Genomic DNA, 25,948 nt, shown 5'->3' on the forward strand with positions numbered 1-25,948 from the left:
AAAAAATGATACTATTAATGGAGAATTTAAGTTATTTAACAGTTTATGACAATAACCTTTACAGACTATGGCAGCTTAGTGTATTTCTGCAGGAAACAGAAGGACAGCAGTAAGGCCAGACATCTGAAAATGCAAGTAATGACAGCAACTCAGGAACTGGCAATGAAATAATCCGGTCCATTGACCTGTGCTCGTCAAAGTCCACCAGGAGACACTCTGAAGAAATAACAGCCTTGCTGGTTCAGATTTCTGACTTATTTGGAGTGTTTTTGCTATTTTTATAGTGTTGGTACATTTCCATTTGATATAAACAGTTGATCATTGTTGTTTAATTTTAAGGGGAAATGTAACTGTAAAATGGTGAAAGGCTGCAGCATACTAGGAAGTGCTGCTTTTCCCAAGAACTACTTATTTGCTTGGTTTCAAATATCTTCAGTCTCATTCTTTTAATATTAGACCAAACTAGATCTACACAAGTAAGGAGTCATGGAGAGCTCGATGTATCGCTCAGCTTTCTAACAAGGGAGAAGACTGGAAAATGGTTCTAGGAAATAACAGGCTCATTCAAGATTGTCTATAGGTGCCATTTCTAAAGCTGTTCAAATTCTAGCAGGTGTTACTGAAGCTGGACTGATGCCTACCTAAAATCATTTTTCATTTGTGAGGTGATTTGTGAATCGTAAAATACTGAGAATTTCAATGAAGGTTTTTGCAAAACTGATCAGCTAAATCCAAATGTTCTCTCAGCCGTTTCTGCATTACCCGTTTCCTTACCATATTTATCATCAGCTACACAGGACTGTCATCATGCTTACAGCTGAAGGATTTCAGTGTCTGATGTGTCTAAAACCAATTTCCATACGCATTAGATGTTGTAGATTGTGAGATCCCTTGACACAATAAAAAGTCGAGAAAGCTTTTCTAGATTTCATTCCAATTCGTAGAAAAACATTGAAGTTAGTCACAGCTGAAATATGAAGAACCTGGAACAATGTGGATTAAATTCAATGGTTATTCATATGACAGTCTAGCTAGGCTACAGTGGGGAAGATTTGTTTTTATATCCATCTCCATCCATCCGTCTGTTTTACTGCTTGTCCAATTTTAGGGTCATGAAACCCAGGGCCAGTGGCAGCAATTTTAGATGCAAGGTAAGAACAGTCAGGGGGCTATCGCTCCTGTGCGAAGCCACATCTGCTCACATTGGGCCAATTTAGAGTCATCGGTTTATTCATCTTTCTGATTTGGCAGGGAAAGCAGAATACTCCGAGACAAACCCACACAGACAGAAGAAGAACATTCTGGTGGCATCTTCAATATTCTGAGGTGAAATGTGTCACTTCTGGTCCACTGATACTTGAAACAACTTGAGACAAATTCTTCATCTGAAGCAGATGGTTCTGTTGTTGGTGCTGCTTTGATTCAGACTTGTATATAAACCTGTGGTGCTCTCAGACACTGAAATCATTTGCAAATATATTTATAATAAAGGAGATGAGATGACGTGTTAATGTAAATAGGAACACTGTTGGAAAACTATACTTGTAAAAAAATACTTACAGAAAACTGCTTGTCCATCCATTATCCAACCTGCTGTATATTAACTACAGGGTCACGGGGGTCTGCTGGAGCCAATCCCAGCCAACACAGGGCGCAAGGCAGGAAACAAACCCCTGGCAGGACACACACCAAGCACACACTAGGGACAATTTAGAATCGCCAATCCACCTAACATGCATGTCTTTATACTGTGGGAGGAAACTGGAGCGCCCGGAGGAAACCCATAAAGACACTTGGAGAACATGCAAACTCCACACAGGGAGGACCCGGGAAGTGAACCCGGGTCTCCTAACTGTGAGGTAGCAACGCTACCCACTGTGCCACCGTGCCGCCAAAACTACTTATATATATATATATCTCTCTCTCTATATATCTCTCTCTCTCTCTCTCTCTCTCTCTCTCTCTCTCTCTCTCTAGATATATATATATATATATATATATAATATAATATAATATATATATATAATATATATCTATATAGATACATATATATATGTAGAGATATAGATATATCTTCCTCCAATAGTCCTAACCTAACTTGGCCAGTGTCCTATGGGGGAGCGACTGTAAATTTATTAGACACATCATTTGCGCTAGATCTAATATATATATATATGTTTTTTTTTTTTTTAAACTGAAAAGTTGCCTTGAAGGGAACAAATATTTTAGATACTGGAATGAAGAATCTTTCGTTATTGATATTTTGAGTAAAACTATGGTTTTAATCTTGTATGAGTTGTCAAAATCAATGAATAGTGCCCTTTTTGCGCAACTTCCTAACCCCTGTAAAGCATTTGCTGATCTGATGCTACTGCACTCAAAAGACTTGAGCAGATGTGATCTCAGTGAGACCCATAAAAGGTCTTCCTCTTAAGATGTGGACCTCTTTCCACAAGAGTGAGGGTGAAAATCAGCTAGCTTTGCAGTAGTTTCTAAATCATATATTCTCAATACACTGCAGATATGTATTTATATAAATATATTCAAACTATATATTCTTAATGTGAAGTTTTAATTGTTGGTTAAACGTCCTTCTATGAATGTCACAGCTCACATTTTTACTTATGAATATGATTTAATCTTTGTATCTTTGACTAAAAAAAAATCAAATTGCAATACATTGTAAAACTGGCTCACAATAAATATTTCAAAACATTAAAAAAAGTAAATGCTTAGCTATCATAGCCCAAGTGTGGTATCTTGATTATATTTTGAGGTTCATTGCAATTGCTGCACCAGTTTTTCTGTTAAATGGCATGGAGGCCAATAAAACTTTGGTCAAAGCTCAACAGATCCTGTTGGCTTCAACATCCCATTAACATTCTTGCAGCAAAATGAACCCATTTGTCAAATGTGCTGTCTACTCTTCCAAGATTTAATTATAAGTCTTGCCATTCTTTCAAGTGAATGTCAGTTTGTTTCTGCCATTGGTTTCACTTAAATTATTTAATACTTTGTAACCATTTAATCCAGAAGAGTCCTGGGCTTGAATTACAGCACAGGGTAATGTCCGTGTAGCGTTTGCATGTTCATTCCAGTTTTGCCTGGGCTTTCCTTGGGGTGTTAACATTTGTCCTTCCACATCCTACAGATGTATAGGTTAGGCAGACTTGTGTCTCTTCATGGGCCCCATGTGTGAATTTGAATTGAAATGTGTCCCGTGCAAGGTTGTAATGAGTAGGACTCAATACGCTGAAAGTGGGCCAGTCGCCACCGCTACCTTTGTTAAACTGTAAGACGGTTAATATAACGATAGGCCAGTATCACCCCCCCAAAGTGCCCCACTATATGCCCCCTTTTTGATATAATCAAGTTTAAATAATCAAATCTGTGTGTGTATGTATTTATGTATGTGTATATCTATGTGCGCAGTGGTAGCGCTGCTGCCTCGCAGTTAGGAGACCCGGGTTCGCCTCCCGGGTCCTCCCTGCGTGGAGTTTGCATGTTCTCCCCGTGTCTGCGGGGTTTCCTCCGGGTGCTCCGGTTTCCTCCCACAATCCAAAGACATGCAGGTTAGGTGGATTGGCGATTCTAAATTGGCCCTTGTGTGTGTGTCCTGCGGTGGGTTGGCACCCTGCCCAGGATTGGTTCCTGCCTTGTGCCCTGTGTTGGCTGGGATTGGCTCCAGCAGACCCCCGTGACCCTGTATTCGGATTCAGCGGGTTAGAAAATGGATGGATAGATATATCTATGTGTATGTGTGTGTGTAAAAGACAATTAGTTACAAGACAATTTTAGCTAAGCCATAAAAAATATACATGTAAAAAGAAAGACACAAAGATGAAAACAGCAATGACCTTTTCCTCCCCAACACACAATAACCCTGGTGTAAATAAAATTACATACAACAAAATACACACCAAGTTCACACAATAGTCTAGAGTTCCAGGAGTCTTGTTACACTGGGAGGATGAGTTGTAGAAGCCAGATAATGACAGAATCTGAATTTTTAAATGTAAAATGTTTCCACAGTCAGTACTACACCATAATAAAAAACTGAACTTCATCGAGCTTTGGGAATGTTCATTTATCCAACCCCTCCTAATTCCCATTTAAGGAATTACTGTACTAAATGTAGTCACATATTGAACTAATTTAACATTTTAACTCCTGTTAAAATTCACAAATTTCTCTTCACATTCTGATTCTGCATGTATAGTAAGGACCAGAAACCATTTCTTGACACAGAAGCACCAGTACATTTGATCTCTGAGAAATGAACAGGCCTCGCTTAAATGCCATGTATGATTAATGAGTCGCAGCTTGCATGCAGGTGCAGTCAGCATCTTGACGTAATGCCAGCAAAGGGAAAAGCAGCAGGCCTTGAAGCCCCTTCCTCAAGCCTCAATAACCTCTCCCCAGCAGCCTCCTCCATTAAATGCAAAGCAAACAGCAATCACAGATCATGTCTGTAGACATTTCTTGAATTATCAATGTGTTTTCTACCTGAATTGTTGAAGTCCTAATGAAAAATATTTAAGGAAATGTTTGATTCAGGTGGCGCAGTGGTAGCGCTGCTGCCACGCAGTTAGGAGACCCGGGTTTGCTTCCTGGGTCCTCCCTGCGTGGAGTGTGCATGTTCTCCCCGTATCTGCGTGGGTTTCCTCCCACATTCCAAAGACATGCAGGTTAGGTGCACTGGCGATTCTAAATTGGCCCTGGTGTGTGCTTGGGGGGTGTGTGTGTGCCCTGCCCAGGGTTTGTTTCCTGCCTTGCACCCTGTGTTGTCTGGGATTGGCTCCAGCAGACCCCCATGACCCTGTAGTTAGGATATAGCCGGTTGGATAATGGATGGATGTTTGATTTATTCTTATATGGCACTATTCCTATAGTTAAAATTATGGAGTAGTAACAAGAGTAATACAAAACTGCTCAGAATTTACAAACATAAGAATGTGTATATATTTAAATGTACACTAGTAAACAAATCAAGCTGACCTCAAGGAGCAATTTAGGAAACAGTAGTCTAAGTGAAGCACATTTTCAGAATATTAGAGAATAATTTATGTCTGAGTTCTTAAAGTTGCATTTCATCTCCTTTTAAGGACATGCTTTTGTGTGACCTTAAGCATTAAATTAGAATTGGCTGCAGTTAAACTCGCACATACTGGGCAAGCCCACATCTGCTATAATCTCAACTGGGAATGTAGTGGAGCAGGTAAGGATAATCCACTCTTAGCTGCACTTCTGTGTCCTACAGTAACAGTACAGCTATAGTGCAATATGGTACATTCGTTTTCATTATGGTGAGAATTGGAAGGGCAGGATGGCAGGGCATTCATTGGCCAGCATTACACCTCCACAGGTTCAGAGACCTATTTTAGGTTAGCGTGGTTCTCTGTGTCTGGGTACTCTGGCTTTCTGACATCCCAAAGGTGTGTGTGTGTGTTTTATGTTGATTAAGGACTCAGCATTAGCCTGGTGTAAATGCACTTCTGTTCGGCTGATCCCATCCATGGCTGCTTACTTCCTTCCTCGAGTGTGCCTATGATTGCAGGTTCTGAAAATGGGTTGATAGATAAATTATTAAAACCTACAGGGACCTGACTGTTATCATTTGGACATTCCTGGAACTCCTGGTTTTCCCAGTTATGTTGCAGTATTCCTTGTGGAGCTACCTGTTGAATGTTAGAGTGTGTCACTTCTGTAACTGCACTGTGCTACAAAGTGATGCTAAGTGGTTAGGGAGAATGTTTGAATTAATTCAAGCAGATAAGTAAAGCTAATGTTCAAAAGGTCTCCACATGCAAGTCCGCTTCAGAGCAGATGGAACCTTTTCTTGTGTGTTCTTCATGGTGGTAGTTTTGATCTCTAAACTTGAAAAGCTACTTACTGCTGCCTTCAGGATGTTTGTCTCTTCATTGGAGACAGTAGATCTATCCATCCAGTTTAGTGAACTTTCACAAATAAAGTGTGGTTAAAGTGTATTTCACTTTCCCCATTGTAGGACCCAAGCAGGACACATTTTAGGCCAGTGGTGGGTTCATTATACTAGGCAACACTGCTAGGTAGCCATCTGTCTTTTTTTAAATCTAAACTATAACCACTAGAAGTGAGTTATATAGTGCCCATGAAATGAAGGCTTCTCTGTGGAATTTTCTGGCTAGGTAACAGCTCTGCCATTGTTTGACATAGATGACACCTTCCTGTTGTCAGCTCACCATTTCCGGCCTCTTCCATTCTCCAGTATCTTGTGCTTTTTCTCCTCAAAGATTCAATAATGATTGCTGCCATTGTTCTGTTGTTACCATGGTCTATGCACAATTGCCTACGGTATGTTCATCATTATCCACTCCCAGATGCCAGGCTGGTCAATATCCATAGATTCCGTGGGCTTGCTGCCTGGGCTGCAGTGGCATGCAGAGTCCAGGACTGAGACTGTTTGTCTAGCTGGACAAACTCTGAATGAGCAGCTTGTTCCTGTTTTGCGTGCAGCTTTACGTAAGCCTTCCTGGCCATTTCAGTGCCCAGATCTCGGAAAGCTGTGCATCGAAAAGACAGGCATGTTAATAAATTACTGATCGGAGGGCTTAAATTAGCTAACGACCTGCCTGGTGCTGATTAATGGGGGTCCTCAGTCAACAAAGCCCCATTGTAAGGCGAAGCAGTTTACGATGGGCACATGAGGCCAGCCTGTCTCCGGCTGATAATAGGCTAAGAAAGACAAAGTGCAGGAAGGAGAAAAGGAAGCCTGGCCATGGAAGAGCTTGCGAAGAAAGCAAGAACGAGTGTGATTTCTTAGAGATTTGTGCAGTAGTACTGTTCAAGAAGGAGAGTTATTGTGCCATGGCAGTGACTTGCAATGACATGAAAACGTGAACGAGGCTGTGCGTGCCCCTCAGACTGTAGAGTTAAAATGTGGCATAGGGGCCGCTGAGCTTGTGTGAGACCCTGAGACAGCTGGGAGGACATGTGATTTGAAAAATGTTAGACAATCAAAGTGGATGTCTGAAGGCTCCTGGACAGGTGGCTCAGAGGCAGATTTTACTCTGAATGTACGCACTCCCGATGTTCCCTCAGAAAGTCACTCCTGTTGGATTTTTTTTTGCAGATGTTGCATATTTTTGATGCATTATCATACCTTTATATAAATAATACAATGTCAGATGTTACCAGTGATCTGTTTCCTCCACATAGTCATTGTCTCCATGGATTTTATTGGATGCCTTTAACCATAATAACCACAAAGGATAGCCTCAAGTCAGTCATTTTCATCAAAGTGGGACAGTTGTGTTCCATTTCTCAATCATGAAATGTATCATTGCAAACTTGTGAAACTGATCCAAGGTTTGTGTTAACGTAGTGATGCATGGGCCCACAAGTGAACATGCTACTGTGTTACTGTTTACTATCTGAATTGTGGGCTGTTTCAGTAAACCTGCTTAGTTCAGGGTGATAATGAGGTTTTTGTATTTTCTACTAAACACTAAGCTCAAACTACACAAAAGCTGCCTTCTTTACAGGTCTGGGCCTACTGGATGGGGCTCATCCCAGGGAGCCTGACCCCAAACATAGCCTAAAAATTGAGCTTTTAAAATCATAAATATCACAAGGAGAGAGGGAAAATTTGTAAGGCATCTGACCAAACTAATACAAACAAAGTTCTTTGAATATTTAGGAATTATTAGCAATTAAAAAAAACAATAGATCACTAAAGGCAGGGAAAGAAACAAGAACAAAAATTTAATCAAAACCAAGAATCTTAAATCAGTACCTTTTTAATAAAATGAGAAATCCAACATAATAAGTATAACATAGATTAAAGACACACAGTGCTGAAGCTGATGTGAGAACAGCATAATCAGGTGGCCTGCCTCCTTGGGCTCCACATACGGAACACAAGACAGATAACCAAAGCTATAAATAAATAGCAGCATAAAACAAGCTATATCCTACAATGTAATCAATATTCAAAATATAAACAAACCAGAAACAGAATTAACAACACTATACACAAAATGATATTTGAAAAAAAGAATTAAATAGACAAAAACGAAACTTAAGTCAGGAATACAAGAAGACTAGTCTACTGTAGAAACAGATGAGGGCAAAATGACCAACAGTCAAAACAAAAAGGGCAGAATAAACGTGACAGTCGGGAGAAATGCTGATCAAAAACAAAAGTCAACAGCTCTCAAAAAGATATAGCCAAAGAAACAAACATTCTCTTGCATATGATCTATGCTTCACCATGATGCACTTTAAAATCTTTTGACTTCAGATGGAGACGGAACATAATGAAAGATGCACCAGGAACATGGGAAAACATTGTGAAACTCACTTAATCCACTTCAGGGTGTGGTAGGCTGGAATCCTTCTAAACCTAATGCACCAAATTATTTGTAATCTTATGTGAATGCTTTTAATTAACTCTTACAGGACGGATGTTAACTTTTTGTCAAAAGGAGGGGCTGACGGTGGTAATCAACTGTAAGCTGTGACAACACCTGCCGTTATGTTTTAGTTGGATTCTCTTTCCTAGAAAGAACGTTGGCTTCATTGGTTTACCGAGATTAGTTGTGCTCGTGTAAGTAGCGAGGATCAAACGACAGCAAAAATGGCATTGACATCTGGCTAGATGGCAAAGTGAATGAATAAAGCAAAAAACTCTGTAGATAACGTTTTGCATATTATTACTGATTTGGACTCTGACTTGTCGGACACTGATTTTGATTCAAAGAATCAAATGAACGTGAGGTACCAGCATCAGCTGATCGGTCCCCAGCTCATTGTGGTGCTGGACAGGTTTGTGTAGCTGACACACCTATGGAAAAGTTTGCCTGGGAGGTCCGCCACTTACAATGACAAGAGGTACAAACCAGATTGCAATGCACTGTGACTGTAGCCGCCACTGTAACCCCCACCACATGAGGACAGCTTGGCAGCTAGATGTTTTCTGTTGATTTCTGTGTGAAAACATTGCTTTGTGTGCTTTTCAGAAAACTGTGTTTTCAGCCCTCAGAGTTAAATGATGAGTTTGAGAAGAGATGTAGATTGGCCTGTCATTGTCAGACTGGTGCAGGGAACCCCTGCAAGACGGATAAAGTGGCCCTGGTGAAGGAGCATTCATCCTGCTCCAGCAGCACCAACTCTACCAGTATGCAGACTCAGGGTCTGTGTCTGTGTTTGTTTGTGTGTGCGTGTGTTTGCAGGCTCCGGGAGGGGAGCATTTCATCTTTAGGCGATTCTTACAGATTTGCTTCTGCTTGTGAGGTCTCTTTTATTGCAGAGTAGCAGGTAGAAGCCTCCTTGTTGCTATTGACCCTCTGGAAAATCTTGTAAAAGTTAATGATCTTGCAATCCTTCCCAAAATGCATGCTGGTCTTTTCACACAACACATCCATATTATTTAGTGGCCTAACAACAAAGAAGGTGGTTCAGGATTGTCTCTTGTGCCTTGTTGCAGAATAGAAAGGCTTGTGACATGGTGTATTGTTCTTCAGAAGGCCATCTGCCTTGACAGTGGAGCTCAATCACTTGGTGAAACGATCCTAACTGTGGCCATCCTGCTTCTTCTTGGAGCAGACGATGCATTACACTTGTACAAATGATGGTCCGATAGGTAAACTATACATTGGCACATGTTTTAGAATATTACCACGAAGAAAGCCCTAACTTAGAAAAATGTGATAAGCTCCTGGTGTGTTGTCTTGGGGATATACTGTAAATTACTTTTGTCATTTACTTGATAGTCAGACATGGGAGTTCATGACGGTGGTAAAATTAAGTAATTGAATTTTTTTTCCTCCATAAATGAGTTAATGTTTAAAATTCTAAAGAAATGATATTATGATACTGCAGTAAATTCACAATTATCAAGATTCAAACTTGATACCCAGGAGGTTGGAGACAACCAACGTGTCTGACTATATGAGTACAGTAGGTAAAAGAGTAAAGATACTTTTTGGATTTCTAATAATGTTTTAACAATAAAAAATACTTCTTTAAATCTTTTGAACAATAAATCACCTCAAAACACATCCACAACCTTATTATAACAACACTAACAATTTAAGCATAAACCTGAATCTGAGATGACTAATTTCATTGATACTTCAGTAATATGACATTCATTTCCTTACCAGAGTGGTAGATAAATGATCACAACACTCGTCAAACAGGTAAAACAAGACACAAGGACCAAGGGTTTGAAAAATCTCATTTGTGAAACTACACCTTCCTAGTTAATTCTCTTAACACGTATTTCTGATTGGAGGTTTTGGAAAAATACAGCAAATGAGGACAACAAGCTTGTTGACTGCATGGTATCGGGTAAATGAAGTAAGGCCTTGTGGCTCATCCTAGGGTTAACATTTCATTTCCTACCCTTTATCTACTGTAGTATTACATTCTTTCCATGTGCTTTATTTTTTGGATCTTGCTGTTGCATTTTAAATAAAAATGACTCGGTGGCATGTGAAATGCCTGAATATATACTGTGGATGCTAGGGGTCGCTGTTGCCCTGTTAAACCCACCGGACAGACGTCCAGGACACACTTGTAAAAAGCACTAAGAAGAATTTTTTATATTTTTCTTTGATAAAGTGCACAAAAGCACCACCACCACAATACATAATAATCAATAATAATAATAATACAATAAATCAATCCTCCACTCCCAGCAGCTTCGTCACCAACCTCCCAACTCCGGCTCAGCTTGCTGGGTGTGCACCAGTCCTTTAAATAGTCCTTGACCTGGAAGTGCTCCTGTCCTTCTGTCCATGTGATTCCATAGCACTTCCAGGTCAGATAAAGACTTATATTTTTCTTCAGCCCGGAAGTACTTCTGTTTCTCCGTCCTCGTGACTTGGGAGTACTTCCAGGCTACCGGAAAAATGAAAATCCCTGAGTTTCCCTGTAGTGTCCCATGATGGCACCCACGGCACCCAGCAGGGCTGTGAAGCCGAACTCCATCTCCCATGGTGCCCTGCGGGAATCCGGGGCACCTCCATGCTGCAGGGAAGACGCCATCTAGCGTCTTGGATGTGTCCATCACATCCATCCATCCATTATGTAACCCGCTATATCCTAACTACAGGGTCACGGGGGGTCTGCTGGAGCATCCCAGCCAATACAAGGCACAAGGCAGGAAACAAACCCTGGGCAGGGTGCCAGCCCACCACAGGGCGCACACACGCACACACACACACCAAGCATACACTAGGGACAATTTAGAATTGCCAATGCACCTAACCTGCATTTCTTTGGACTGTGCGAGGAAACCCACGCAGACACGGGGAGGACATGCAAACTCCACGCAGGGAGGACCCGGGAAGTGAACCCACTACACCACCATGCTGCCCCCGTCCATCACAATACATTTGAATTTTTGCCTTCTTAAGATGATGTCACATTACATAATCTAGTCGTTGGGTATGTCAGATTTGCTGACCGCAGTTTCTCAACTCTTCAGCGGACCGTGTCAATGTACATGACCGAACATTAGTGGCCATGTCACATTTAGCGACTGTGAGCTGACCCTGCAGTACAGTTGTGCTTGACCCTTTTATGGACAGCCGCCTGATGGAGTCTGTGCTGTATGAAGCTTTAACAGGTGCAGTGAGTTTGGCCCCAGTCTCAACCCTTTCCTTACTCTTTTCTTTCTGTCATGGTGTCTAAAACACTATCAGTCAGAAAGCTGAGGTTCTCTTCTGTTTGTGTGGTCCAAAACACCTGCATTTCTTATTCCTTGTCACTGCCTTCTATGTAGTGAACATCTGGATGAGCAACAGGCAATTGTCAGCTCCTGATCCCAACCCTACAACAAAAGACAGGTTCACACCTGTTTGATTTCATTGGAGCGGGTCTCTTGGTATGTCTGCCTCCAACTCACTAACATTATGTAAGTGAAGGCTACAAGTGAAAATGGCTAGAAAAGGCATCAAATGTGGCATGGCCTTTAGTCTGGAGAGATGAGCTGTGTATATACAGTAAGACACAAGCACATCCCACTCACTGCTTCAGTCTTAAATTAGCAAAAAGACATAGAAGGGACGGAGGGACGAATAAAGGAACGGCACAAAGCAATGCAGACACTTTGTAAGCAGATGCTCTGCTGCTGTACTGGCCTGACTTTGCAGCTTTCTGTCCCAGTCTCTCAATTCACAATTTTCCATAACACAACTCACTGCTAGTGAGCTTGTTAAGGTTTTTTCCAGCTGCACATTGTTTTAAGGACTATAATATTCACGTGTGTTTGCACGCGCTGTGTTACCCAGTGCTGTTCTGGCCTTGAGCTCAGTGCCCCGGGCCTAGAGCCTTATACTGGAGTAAGCAGATTAAGGAAATGGATGAATGGACTGTAGATTGCCTCATTTACTCTGTTTCCTTGATCCATTAAGAGTGCTGTATACATTGTGAAAAATATTTGTTGTTTTCACTGATCTTTTTTTTTTCTACAGTTGAGGAAAGCAGTAAAAGTAATTCTACAGGCGTACAACACTTGGATACGAACTACAAACTAAATGTATGACACTGACTAGAACTCTGTATAAAACACTGGAACAGGACACGTCATAAACCTGTTTTTTTTTTTTTTTCCCCACAGAGTCCCTGAATCGCTAGTGAAAAGCATCACTTGGCAAACACTTCAGGCTGTGAACTTTTGCCACAAGCAGAACGTAAGTTGCTGCCTAAACCCATCTGCTGGCTCTGTGAGCTTTTATTGTGAAGTAGTTTTGTGTTTCCTTCTCTTGTCTTGTTTTACTGGCATAGAAGCCTAAGTGGACATAGCGAGATGACGCTAACTCGCTCGTTTGAGGTCTAATGAAAGAAATTGCTGCATTTACTATTTCTCAGACCCGGCAACAAGGTGAGGGAAGACTTCCTTTAATCTGGCTGCTGCTGCGACACAAAGGCCCCCCTCGCATACAACAGAAAAGCAGCACTGCAGTAATAAATAAAGTACAGAGTGACGACTCAAAGGCCAGGCATTGCAAGTCTTTGCATAGTTGAGGGTGTTGACTGTTTGGGTAAGCAGACCAGTAGCAACTACAGCGTATTCAGACCTCCAGACTTTTTGTTACATTATTGTATTGTAGATGCAATTTTAAATGGATACATTTACAGCTTTTTCCCATCAGTCAATACTCAGTAATCAATAATGGAAAAATGAAACGATAATTTGAGAATGGTTTATAAATTTATTAAAAAGCAATAATTGAAATTTCTCATTCATATAAGTAAGACCTGCTGCTTATGGCACTCCAAATTGTGGTCAGATGCATTCTGTTTTCTTTAATTACCATTAAAATGTGTCTAGAAAAAATAGAAAAACCTCCGGCAAACTGAATTGATGGACATTATTTAGAAAGACACACACTGTGTATATAAAGTCCCACAATTCACACTGCAGGTCAGGACAAAAGCCAAGTCATGAAGTCCAACAAACTCTCTGTAGACATCCATGATCAAATTGTGGTGAGGCATGGATCAGGGCAACAGAATAAAACCATTTCTAAAGCTATGGCTTCAGTAAGTGTGAAATGGAACCACCAGGATTCTTCAAAAGAGCCTTGGTCAGGGAGGTGGGCAAGAACACAGAGATCACTTTAACACAGCTTCAGAAGTCCTCTGTTAACATGGAACAACAACAACATTTATTTTTATAGCACATTTTCATACAAACAGTGCAGTTCAAAGTGCTTTACATGATGAAGAAAGAGGAAAAAAAGGCAAAATAAGAATTAAAATAAGAGAACACTAATTAACATAGAATAAAAGTAAGGTCTGATGGCTAGGGAGGACAGAAAAAACAAAAAAATACTCCAGATGGCTGGAGAGAAAATAAAATCTGCAGGGGTTCCAGGCCACGAGACCACCTAGCCCCCTCTAGGCATTCTACCAAACATACATGACATCAATCAGTCCTCATGGTATTCAGGGTTCTCATGGAAGGACTTGATGATGACGGTCATGTGGACTTCTGGCTTTTAATCTTTCAGTGTAGGACATCACGGTGCTTTGATCATGTGGTGGTGGCGCAGATCGCCACCACAGAAAACCGGAAAAAGAACAGAAGAGAGAGTAGGGGTCAGTATGGATTTTGGAGCCACCATGAATAGTAATGATAATTAATTGAATATGCAGAGCATCAGGATTAAACTAAAATGAAGTTTTGAGAAAGCCATGTTAAAGTAATGTGTTTTTAGCAGTGTTTTAAAGTGCTCTACTGTATTAGTCTGGCGAATTCCTATTGGAAGGAAGAGGAGGGAAGAAAAACACAAAGTGGAAGTCGGTAATCTGCTGTGTTCTGGTCCATCTTCCCTCAGCCCACTTTCACTAAAATGTCTCTAATTTTGTCACTTTTCCTCATCCAGTTTATCCTACTTACCTCTTTTTTTTCTCATCAGTTTTTCTTTTTGAGATTTGGCAGCCCACACCATCGGCTCTGCCCCCCAGTAGTAGAAAGTAGGCAGCATGAATTACATTCTCAGCCAAAGCCTTTTCATCATTCTGTTTAATTAGTGGCTGGATATCATTCATTATACAGTTCATAGACACAGTAGGGCGGCTGACGTTTAGCCCTGTAGCCTTACTATCTGGAGGTTGGACACTGTCTAGGTGGAGTCGACATATTTTCCCAATATCTGTTTTGTTTTATTTCCTAGGCACTCCATTTTTCAACCCACACTCATAATATTCATGTTCAGAAAACCGGTCTATTGTGAGCGTACCCCATAACGAACTGGTTCCCCCTCTAGTGTTGGTCCCTGCTAGGCATCCATTTGCCACTGAGAGAGGTTGTGGCTCTCAGCATTCCTAAAATTGAATCAGCAAGAATTATTACACAGGAAAATGTGAGTTTAACAATCTGATAAACATAACTTCTACATGCTTTTTGTTTTTTGCATGATTTTGTTTAGATTTGTTTTTCACATTCCTACAGTGTTACATTTATGTTTTAAATAATAGTTTTAAGAAATTGGGTAAAACCTTCAGATTTGTTAAACTTTTCTTTAAGAGTAGCAGTAGTTAAATTAAAACTGAAGACATTGTGCCCTTTGAATGGCTGATATCTCATCCAAGGCTGCTTCTTGGTTTGCTCCCTGATTCTGAAATGATTTCCCAATCATATTAAAGAAACCAGTTATTGGGATGCCATTTGGCACAGGGTGGGGACAAGAATCCCACTTTGGAACCTGCTAGCCTACCCTCCAACATGCCACCCCCCTGGGAGTAAGCGGGTGTATTGTATAGCAGGGAATCCACTTTCCAGTTAGCATGCCACACAGAAAAAATGTTTCCATTGACAAGATATTGTGACGGAGAAAGAGAAGCTTAGTCACTGACTTTGGTTTCTTATCTGTCTTGTTTGTTTTGTTGTTTTTTATAAATTCTTTGTTTTGTGTTATTAAATATTTTTCTGATTTCTTTTGTATGTATTTTATACTTTAGTATTCTCTTGTTTATTAATTTTACTTTGTCATCTTCCTCGTTTCTTGTATATCACACCAAAGGGGTGGGGTCCTCCTTATCTTGTACAACATGCATTACATACATGGCATTAACTTACCACCTCCCATTTTTGGTTCTTGGATTTTAAATTTTGTTAAGTACTAATTTTTGATTTTTTGGCTTGTTAGCTCTTTGCTCTAGTTATATATGTTTGCTTTGATGATTTTGGATTTGGTTATTTTTGAGTTGGTTCTTCCAAGGCTTCTTAATTGAAACTTTTTTTTTGCCAATAAACCTTAGTGTCATGATCTGGAGTTTGCTCCAGAGAAAAAAAAGGTGAGGCCTCCAAAAAGAAGCTAGGAAGCAGGCCAGTATTCTACCTGGTTTTCCTAGGACTGTCAACCTTGACTTTAGCAAGGCCCGAGGGCTTAGCTGGAGCAGGCCCAAAAAATAAGGAGCTGGCAAAGCAACAACAAAAATTTCTGAAACCTATAATGAATACCCCTGAAGGAGAAGGATAACTGTCAACCTTAGGCTTGCATTCGAAGTGCGAAGAAACATTTTTTATCTGGTAAGGTTTTCTTAACAAAACTCTAAAAATACAAAGTTAAGCATAAAAGAACAGGAAATAGGTACAAACAAAGGTAAACAAATGCATGAAACGTATACTATTATTATATTTATTTTTTTTTTAAAGCCAGGGGTTTTCGTGGTTTTCCTCTCTCTTTTTCAATAATATACTGCCGCCCTGCATGCCCATATTTAAACCCTCTACAGAAAGTATTCTAGCCAGAAGCAGAACCTGGCTGCCATGTGCTTTGCTCAAGTGATGCTGTCTTTCTATTAATTGTTTAGTGCCTTTCGCCAAGGGACTCATCACAAGGCTGTTGGCAAAGAGCATAAGATCCCAGTACAATGCATTAGTCAAACATTGGCTAAATCCACCATTTCTTTCTTACAACACATTATCAGTTTTAGGATGTAAATCCATCACTTTCACTGTGACAGCTAGATCAGGGTGAAGGTATAAAGTCCAGCAGTGGCTTTCCGTTTGACTTTGGGTGTGTTGGCCTACCTGGCTGCTTGCTAGTACAGTACTTGCATTGTTCTTCTTGCTGTATAAATTTACTCTGTTCGCTTATAAACACTTGTTTCCTTTACTCCACCACTGTATTCACTGGACACCTTTCCATCCTCCTTTGCTATCACTAATTTACATTCTCAGTAAAGCCAACTACATGTATACTGAAAAAAACAAAAGCTAGTGCTTTCCTGGTCTCTCCCTATTTTTGAAATAATGCTAGTATATACAAATAATGTGTCTATTATATCAAAAAGAACACAAAGGCAAAATAAACAAGTGCTGCCTCTCAGACCCTTACTTAACAGTCTTGATGTCTTGTCTTGTCTTGTCTGGCTACCATTTCCAGTGCCACATCCAAGCACTTCCTTTTCATTTGCCAACACTCCCTCTTTCACACCACCCTGGTCTCCTCTTCCCGTCACTGAACATTTGTCTTGAGCTCTCCTCCTGATACCATACTCTATATTCTAATATGAGGTGGGTCTGAACTCACTCCCGGGATCTGTTCCAGGTTTGGGTGACATTTTGGTTGAAGGAATGTCAGACTAGAACTCCCCTGCACTTGTAACTTTTCCCGGCCTTATAGGCTGCCTGCCTTAAAAGAGCAACCTGCTCTCTGTTTTTTCTCCACTGTCTGCTCTCATCTGGCTTTTAATGGACTGCAGAGTAATGACTGGCAAACTGGCAGTCCTGACATTTTTAAGTGATGGTCCTGCTTTTTAAAGACGTGCCTTCTTGTCATGTGTCCGAAGCCTGAGCGTCTCTCATGCCTTATTGTAACCTGCTTGCTGAGCTCCCACTACAAGGATTCACCCTGCCCATTGGTGCCTATACCTCACAGTGGAGCACAAACGGGCATTTCCAGGGCCACTTCTGGCAGCGTTTCATACCTGTTCCTGTGCTCTGACACACCTTCCTTCCTGACAAGCATTTATCCTTGAGTAACATATTTCAGTATATATAATATGTTAGAATGAGAGGTGAAATAAAGATAAATGGAGACAGTGCTGTCTTGTGAACGTCAATCAATGTTAAACAGGGCAAAGAGAGCAGGGAGTGAGTTATAAAAGGGGATGCATGATGCAGAAGAAGTTGCACCAAAGAAAGGACTTGTAGTGCAGAAATGAGCATTGTGACCAATTTGATATTTTCCTAAAAGAAAGACTAAATTATTAAATTACTTGCGACTGGGAGCCAGATCGAATCGGGCTACAAATTCTATGTTTGTGAAATCCATACTTTCTCTGCAAAGAATTATTTGTTTTTTTAAGTCCTTGAAATGATTTTGTTATCATGGCACTGGTTTGTGCTTAAAATAAACCTTTTCGGCCGATGTAATGAAGAGCTTCCTGTTTAAATGGGGCTGCGAGATGTGAACTCAGCTCTTCGGCGCACCTCATTTAATTTTTTCTGGCAAACACATTTTCAAAACAAACCGTATTTTACGACTCTAATCGGAGTCGGAGTAATAATTATGTTGGCGTGGTCATTTTAGATCTGAGATCGGCAAAATTTAAACAATGTCCGCTGTTAATACCCAGCCATCATTACTCAGTTTGCCAATAGATATCAGAAGGACAGATGCCAAAGCCGAACTGCCCAAAGATAGATTTCAACGTACCAAGCAAATGGCGATAGATTCTAAATTATTTACGGTTCCAGAGTTGTCGAAGGGTTTAAGTCAGTCGACGATGTTAGTCCTGGAAAGTATGCCCCACCAAACCAACGTTCCAAAAACCAACCAAACTTGCTGTTATCTGTTCGAACCAACACCGACTTACTATACTTGGCCGTCCAGCGGCGTCACTGAAGCATTCGAACATTCTTAGCCAATCATGCAATACTGCGTCCACGTTTGCCACGTTATGTTCTAACTACAGAGGCAGAGCCCCATTGCATGGTTCTAACTTGTATTGAGTCGAGGTATTGACGCGAACACCATACATACGGATAGTATCAAATTATATAGAAGGATTTGAGTGTGAGTGTGAGACTACAGTTGAAAATCACAGAGAGCGCAGTCTGGGCAAGTAGGATTTGTATTCCAAAAGAGAGATTGCTACTAAATAATGAAAAGCAAATGAAATAAAAAAATCATAATTTTTATTATAAATAATAATAAAATTAAAATGAAGCTTAAAAAACAAAAACCTCAAAAAAATAAATTATTTTTTTCATTTTTTGAATCAGTTTGACACTTGCGGAGCAAGATGCTCACCCAAAATCCTGTGTCTGTGTTCTTGTGATGTCACACCAGTGTACAAAATGACTTGCCCTAGTGATGTGTGGTGTAATGGCCAAAAATTTTACAGTGGTGACACTTGATGCCATTACCAACAAATTGACTTGATATCAGTGGAAAACAAAAGTATAAGATAACTAACAGAAACAAAAACACTTTTCTGTTAAATATTTTAATGACTTTAAGATAATGATGTTTTGGTATATTAAACCAGTCAGTGCTAAAAAATCTCTGGGAACAAAAGTTTTATCAGCATTTCTCCAGGCCTTGCCAAATTATTTTCTTGCTGACTAATATAAGACAGTAATAAAAACAAAAATCAAGAATATATAATAAAAAGGAAAAGCAAGCAATGTAACACATTAACAACCTTAAATAATATATATAATATGGTAAATGAAGGAAAAATATGTCATCAGGTTATATGACTGCAAAGCTTATGAAATATACGGACCACAGTGACACATTGAATACTGATTGAACTTCATTGCCGCCTACATAACCAAACTGCTGTTCAGGGTCAGACAAGTGGTGGACAGCACCCAGAGGCATCTGTACAGGATGGATGCTGGTTCATTACCTGACTGGGAGGCCATTTGGAAGGAAAAACGGAACATTTCATGTTCTCTCAAAGAGTCAAAAGTGTGTTGGCATCCCAGTGGGCATGGAGCACAGATAGTTACCAGGCAAGTATATTGGAAGGACAAGGAGTGACAATGGGACATGACGGGTCTCCTGTGCCTTGGTACCCAAATGGACACCGGCAGGGCATGCTGGGAATTGTACTGATGTGGAACAGCACTGTTGGATTCCATGGGTGCCTCAAGGGGATGCTGTGGGGATTTGTGATCGCTGCTTTTGAGGACTTCCACTTGACCCAGAAGAGCACCAGAAGTACTCCTAGTGTTATGATAAAAGAAGCCACTCAACCTCATCCAAATGAGTTGGAGTTGGGTGGAAGACAGACAAAGCTCACTTGGATGAGTGAAAGGAGAGGGAAAAGAGTGAAGAGGGAAAGTATTCTGGTGGTTGTGACACTTTTGGAAGCCTTTGTAAGGTATTTGTGATAATAAAAATTTGAACTGGGGGCACTGTTACTACCGCTTGTGGTCACAACCCACAAATCAAATATACAAGACCACAAATATGAATAAATAAAATAGTGTTGCATGACAAATGTTTTTATTTCCTTCAGCACACTGTGGGTGAGACTTGCTGGCAGCTGTTGTCTGTATTTCCTGAGCATTTTCTGCACTTGTCACACGATGAAGCAATACTGTGTTCTTTCCACAAGTGACCACTTCCTATTCTTCATTTGCAGTGCATCCACCGAGACGTGAAGCCTGAGAACATCCTGATCACAAAGCACCAGGTCATCAAACTGTGCGACTTTGGCTTTGCCAGGATATTAAGTAAGTCTGTCTGCTTTCATGGTCATCAAGTGGGCAGCAGATTTTCTTTGTAAACTAATTTTAGATTATAATTTCAATTCTATCTGAAATAAAACTATTTCCTAGTTTCTGTCAATGTAGAAACATCTAAGTGCCTAGATGCGAAGGTTGCCTTCATTGACAACTCTTAACTGGGTGTGTGTATAAATGTGTCATGTGATGAGCTGGCATTCTGTTCTGGAATTGTTTCTACTTTGCTTGTAATGCTGCTGTGATTGGCTCCAGCACTCCACTATCTGCTAATGGAATAACAGCTTCACAAAACTGACAGATGGAGAGTGCACAGGTTCGAACCAGGAACCTCTTGACTACAAGTCAGCCGTTCTTACTGCTGCACCACCCAAGTGATCGTGTCAGTGTCGTACTCTAACCTGATTTCTTTTTCTTTGGTTTCATTGTTGAATAAAAGTATACTTGTTGTGTTATACTTGTACCCTTTGTGAAAGTGTTTATTTGATATTTGGACTTCAGTCTTCACACATTATACACTTCATGTCTACATTTTGTCGATTATTACTAAAATAAGAAAAACGTTTCTTTTTAGTTATGTATTCAACAATTCCTGCCTTCCATTTCATCCTACTGTACATTTACACAGGTCGTTGTAGACACGGAACACACATGAAATTTATGTACAGTGGAACCTCGGTTCATGAACATCTCGGAACACGTACAAATCGGTTTACGACCAAAAAGTTTGCCAAACTTTTCCATCTGTTCACGACCACACACTCGGTATACGAACAAGCCAGTTTCCCTTTCGGTTTGTGTGCGCTGATGATTTCCGCACGTGTTCAGTCTCTCCCTGTGTGTTCCCTGTGCAGCGAGAGAGAGAGAGACACACACGCACAAGAGAGAGAGACACACACGCACAAGAGAGAGAAAGACACACGAGAGAGAGAGAGAGGGCTGGCCGCATAAGGCAGAGAAGGCAGTTAAAGAATGCACCAGGCTTGTTTTTAAAGAGACAGATCCGAGCATTGTTTTAACCTCATTGTATTTAATGAAGTCTTTTTTCTATTGGATTTTAACCTCCACTTCACTTCTGTTTACAGCGTTCGGTTCGTAGCGTGCATTGTTGCAATGTTACTTTTCTTGGTGGTTTATTAAATTATGAATTTTTCAAATGTTCTTTTTTTTCCCTGTGCTTAAAACTCATTAAAAAAAAAGTGTTTTTAGCGAGCAGTTTGTAGTGCTATAGCGTGAACTCTTGCAGTGTTAGTGTTCTCTGTTTTTCAAGGTTTTGTCAGTTATTCAGTGTTTTTACATTTAGTTTACTATTACGCTGTGCATTCTATGGTATTATTAACTATATTTGTGCTTAAAAATCTTTAAAAAGTATATATTTACATACAGTTCGTAAGGTCTGGAACGGATTAATTGTATTTACATACAATCCTATGGGGGAAATTACTTCGGTTCACGAACAAATTGGTTTACAACCAGCGTTTTGGAATGAATTATGGTCGTGAACCAAGGTTCCACTGTATTCCAAAAGACGATATATTATAGGGTGGTCCAGATCTAATTATGCAATTTTCATTACGCTATAACTTAATAGGTTTATTACATAGAAAATCACCCGAAAAATCCCAGACCATCAAGTGTGTGAACTGACGACATGAAGAATCGTCTTTGTGCCGAACTGGAATCGTCCCCACATAAATCAAAGTCATCCAGACGATCTGGATCTGCATAATTAGATCTGGACCACCCTATATTTATCCTCTACAACTTCAGGCACCTAACACTGAGATAAACAGACTTTAGCTCTGAGATTCTTCTCTGCAACTTGAGCTGCATCTGCGTTGAGGGATGGGACAGCAGGCTGCATGCTGCTTGTGCCGATCAACACAATTTACAAAACAAAAAAATGGTAATGGAGAGGTGCAAAGGAATTTAATGTGGACTGGGATTACGAGTTTTTTCAAGGGCTTCAGGGAATCTAGTGTTAATAAATCAGTGTTATTGGAATTAGTTTAATTATGAGAAACTGTTTGAAATGAAACATGGCACCCTTGGGTTAGAATGAGGCACAGTGACTCCATGCCAATTATCTTGTGGCAAAGTTGGTCTGAATGTTTTATTTTTTTTTATGGCAGTCAGGTCATTCTGTTCAACAAGTGATCACATATATTGACAGAAGTGAAACTAAAAGTTAGGCCACAGTAGCATACTAATTTCGGCTTTATGAAGTGTCCTCACTGATGCAACCTGGCCGCTTGGTTGTGCAGCAGCATGGTGGATGAGGCCTGCAGTGGGTCAAGGCCATGTTGTATAGAAAGACTAAGAACTTCACCACACCAGCAAGGCAGAAAGAGTGCACCTTGGAGCAGCAACATTCATGAACCATGGGCTCCACTACCAGGACAGAAACACTTGACAGCTTTAAAGTTACAGGGTAGTTAAAAGCCATTCACCTTTGTAAGCAGGAAAACTGAGGTGCCCTTGCCGCACTGACATGAAGTGAACCATGAATGAGGTGGTGTGAGTGTGTATGTATGTGTGTGCATTGACAAGCATGCTCAGGTTTGGAAAAGTGCGAGAGTTCTCCATGACTTGTGTTTCCATTGCTCTATGTCTTACTTTGGTTCTGAATTAAAGTAATGTAAGTTTTCTTTGTGTGCTAACTTAGAAAGTCTAAATGGGCAATGCAGGTTGTGGAATGGTATGACCCCATGTCCTTGCATGAAGGAATATTCTAGATAGAGCAGTGGTCAGGAAATTGTCTTTCATTGCAGGGTCCTCCTTAGGCAAAGTAATTACTCTTGTAAAAATAATAAAAAAAAAGGATTTGCATAATAATAGCAGGCCTGTGAAGAGAATCGTGCTGAGCTCTAACGCAGATGGATCAAGAGTGACGCACAGTTGGTCACCAGGGCTTTACTGTCTTGCTTTTACACAGAAAGATCAAAAGGCATAATTTCCTAGCCAGATAGAGTGAGTTCTAGAGGTCCGTATGACTGACTGAGCAGAGCAGGACACTTTCATTTTCCAAGGGCAACATGGCACAGTAATATTTTTACTGTACCTGCAAGACAGAGAGACTATTGTGGAACTCCAACAGAAACCCATACAAGGATGACTACTGTGAGGAAATGACTTGCACATGGGCCCATCTGGTTAGAAAGGCAGTAAGTATGTCTCGACAGCTGAAAAAAGAAACACATCCTATGTATTTCACTTTAGGAAACCTCAATATCTGCACTGGTTAACTGATTTTTTTTATTTTTTGTTAATGCTGTTGCCTGTATCTGCCCACAGCAGGACCCTGTGACTACTACACAGACTATGTGGCTACAAGATGGTACCGGGCTCCTGAGCTGCTGGTGGGTGACACACAGTATGGACCTCCAGTAGACGTCTGGGCAATCGGCTGTGTGTTTGCCGAACTCCTGTCAGGCGTTCCCTTGTGGCCTGGTAAATCTGATGTTGACCAGCTCTATCTCATCAGGAAGACTCTGGGTGAGTTCATGGCCTATTGCTGGAAATGTCCTTTTAAGGCTGTCTGTGATTTTGTATATATTTGTATAAAGTACAAATGCCCTTTTTGTAAGACGTCGGATAATAAATAGAAAGGCAAAACAGTGTCCTCAGTCAGGTTTATATAATTTCAAAAGTGCCAGGAAAATCAGAATCACCAAACAGAAGTTGATTTAGCAGCCGCAATCTTAGAGCAGCAGTGCCCCCACCTGGCTGTTGTTTAAAACTGCAGCCAAGAGGCCTAATTCTCTTGTTTTCACATTGACTTGTAAAAAATGCATATTTTTAACATAAACAGAACTTATAGTTCATTCTTTTGGGAAACATTGCCTAACAATGTGGACATTTCTGATCAATTTCATTTTGGGCTCCACATTGAAATCTCTCAGGTGCTAAAATATATTTATACAGAATACCAAGAGCTTATGCCCACCACTTTGTGAAATGTTGTCTTTTTCTACATCAAACGCACTGCTTTAGACAAGAGAGGACAGTCTTATCTTTAGGAAATCCCATAACACATTGAACACCATGTGGCATCTAAATGTCTTTCAATGGTCTACAAATTTACCTTCTCTAAAACTCTTTAACAACTAAATAGAAAGACTGAGAATCTTGATGGTCTCTGCACAAAATGGCTGTGCTGGTACATTCACCTTCCTAATCGTGTGGCTGTTCCTTTTATGTCATGACAGGTGATCTGATTCCTCGGCATCAGCAAGTGTTCAGTGCAAACAAGTTCTTTAGTGGCATCAGCATCCCGGTGCCTGAAAACATGGTGAGTGAGCCTCCGTCAAGGTAAGAGAGCTGTCATGCACAAAAGTATAGCAAGGTGAAGCAGAGCTCTGACACACAATCCGTGCAGGTCAAGAGCCAATGACAACGCTGCCACATAGAAAAAAAAAAAAGCAAGAGATGCACTAAATCAGAGGATGCCATACGGCTGTCATGTGGACATGGCCGAGAAGAATAATTCTTTGCATTTATATAGCGCTTTTCTCACTACTCAAAGCATTTGGCAATTGCAGGTTAAGGGCCTTGCTCAAGGGCCTATTGGCATTTACGGGATTCGACCCGGCATCCTTCCGATTGCCAGTGCAGATCAATAGCCTCAGAACAACCGCTCAGGCCTAAAGAAGACTTACTGGAACAAGGGACTGATAGGCTATTTTTCTTAATGTATTAAAGAATCATTAAATGTTGGATCTTTTATCTGTAATTCTGACAAATTGTCATAAATACAGTCCGGCGTGTTCTATATCCATGGAAAGTTTATTTATCTATACTTTAATTTACTTAGATAAAGGCAGGTTCAGTGGCCTGGTGTCACTCAGTGATCTACATGCTAGACGAGGAATTGCAGCTTGATGTTTTGAAACATATTGACCAATAACTCATATTCCCTTCATTTGTTTGTATAACATTTCAATTTTTTTGTAGAAGAAGAAATCCACGCTAAACCAGGATTCTTTGATTTATGATTTGGCTGAAAGGAGTTGGCAGGCAAATGAAAGGGAATTGATCTCAGTGATGGAATTTAGCTGTACAGTGTCTGCTAGTCTCCCAGTGCTTATGGCATCTTCCTTGTTTCTTCAGGAGCCTCTGGAGCTGAAACTCCCAGGTCTTTCCTATCAGGCTTTGAGTCTCATGAAGGTAAATATTATCATGGCAAATAAGAGTCTGAGCTTGCCAACTGTGCTAGTAAAATCTCTCTAACGTTGTTATATTGTTTTAATAAATGACTACATATATGCATGCATATTTTACAATTTTTTGTTCTTCAAATCTGCTGCAGGAGTTCCTTTAAAGGTGTCATTTTAGATTTGAAGAGAACTCCCTTCAGTACACTTAATTATTCATTTATTCACTTATTCATTCTCAAACCTGCTCATCTATTTACGTTTTGGTAAATGAAGAGGAGATCTGATTACAAATACGAGGTTATCTTAAAAGTGTTTATACTAATCGCAACTCCACCACCACATAGGGCTGTCTGCAGATGGACCCTGCAGAGAGGCTGACATGTGAACAGCTTCTGGAGCACCCGTACTTCGATAGCCTGAGAGACGACTGTGATGTGGCAGGAAGAGAGCAGGACCGGTCAAAGAGAAGGACACGTCTGCCCCGCAAGCACCTGCCCCCAGGGGTAAGCTGGCATTTAACCCTCATTATTAGATAATAAGCCGTCATCATCAAGAAGCCGGCACAGTTGTCTGTTCATCGTTAAATATC

General features: G+C 40.5%; 1 protein-coding gene across 6 annotated transcripts in view; it reads left to right on the forward strand.

Annotated features, from left to right (window-relative positions):
* Positions 1–25,948, forward strand: part of cdkl1 (cyclin-dependent kinase-like 1 (CDC2-related kinase)) — a 56,626-nt gene that overhangs the window by 21,093 nt on the left and 9,585 nt on the right. For all 6 annotated transcript variants that reach the window (XM_039741663.1, XM_039741664.1, XM_039741666.1 and 3 more), the window contains exons 4-9: positions 12,608–12,680; positions 20,104–20,194; positions 23,498–23,698; positions 24,412–24,494; positions 25,313–25,369; positions 25,704–25,862. In XM_039741663.1, the coding sequence (XP_039597597.1) occupies positions 12,608–12,680; positions 20,104–20,194; positions 23,498–23,698; positions 24,412–24,494; positions 25,313–25,369; positions 25,704–25,862 (664 nt within the window). The remainder of the gene's footprint in view (positions 1–12,607; positions 12,681–20,103; positions 20,195–23,497; positions 23,699–24,411; positions 24,495–25,312; positions 25,370–25,703; positions 25,863–25,948) is intronic.

The sequence above is a fragment of the Polypterus senegalus genome, chromosome 18 (assembly GCF_016835505.1).
Source record: "Polypterus senegalus isolate Bchr_013 chromosome 18, ASM1683550v1, whole genome shotgun sequence".
NCBI lineage: Eukaryota > Metazoa > Chordata > Cladistia > Polypteriformes > Polypteridae > Polypterus > Polypterus senegalus.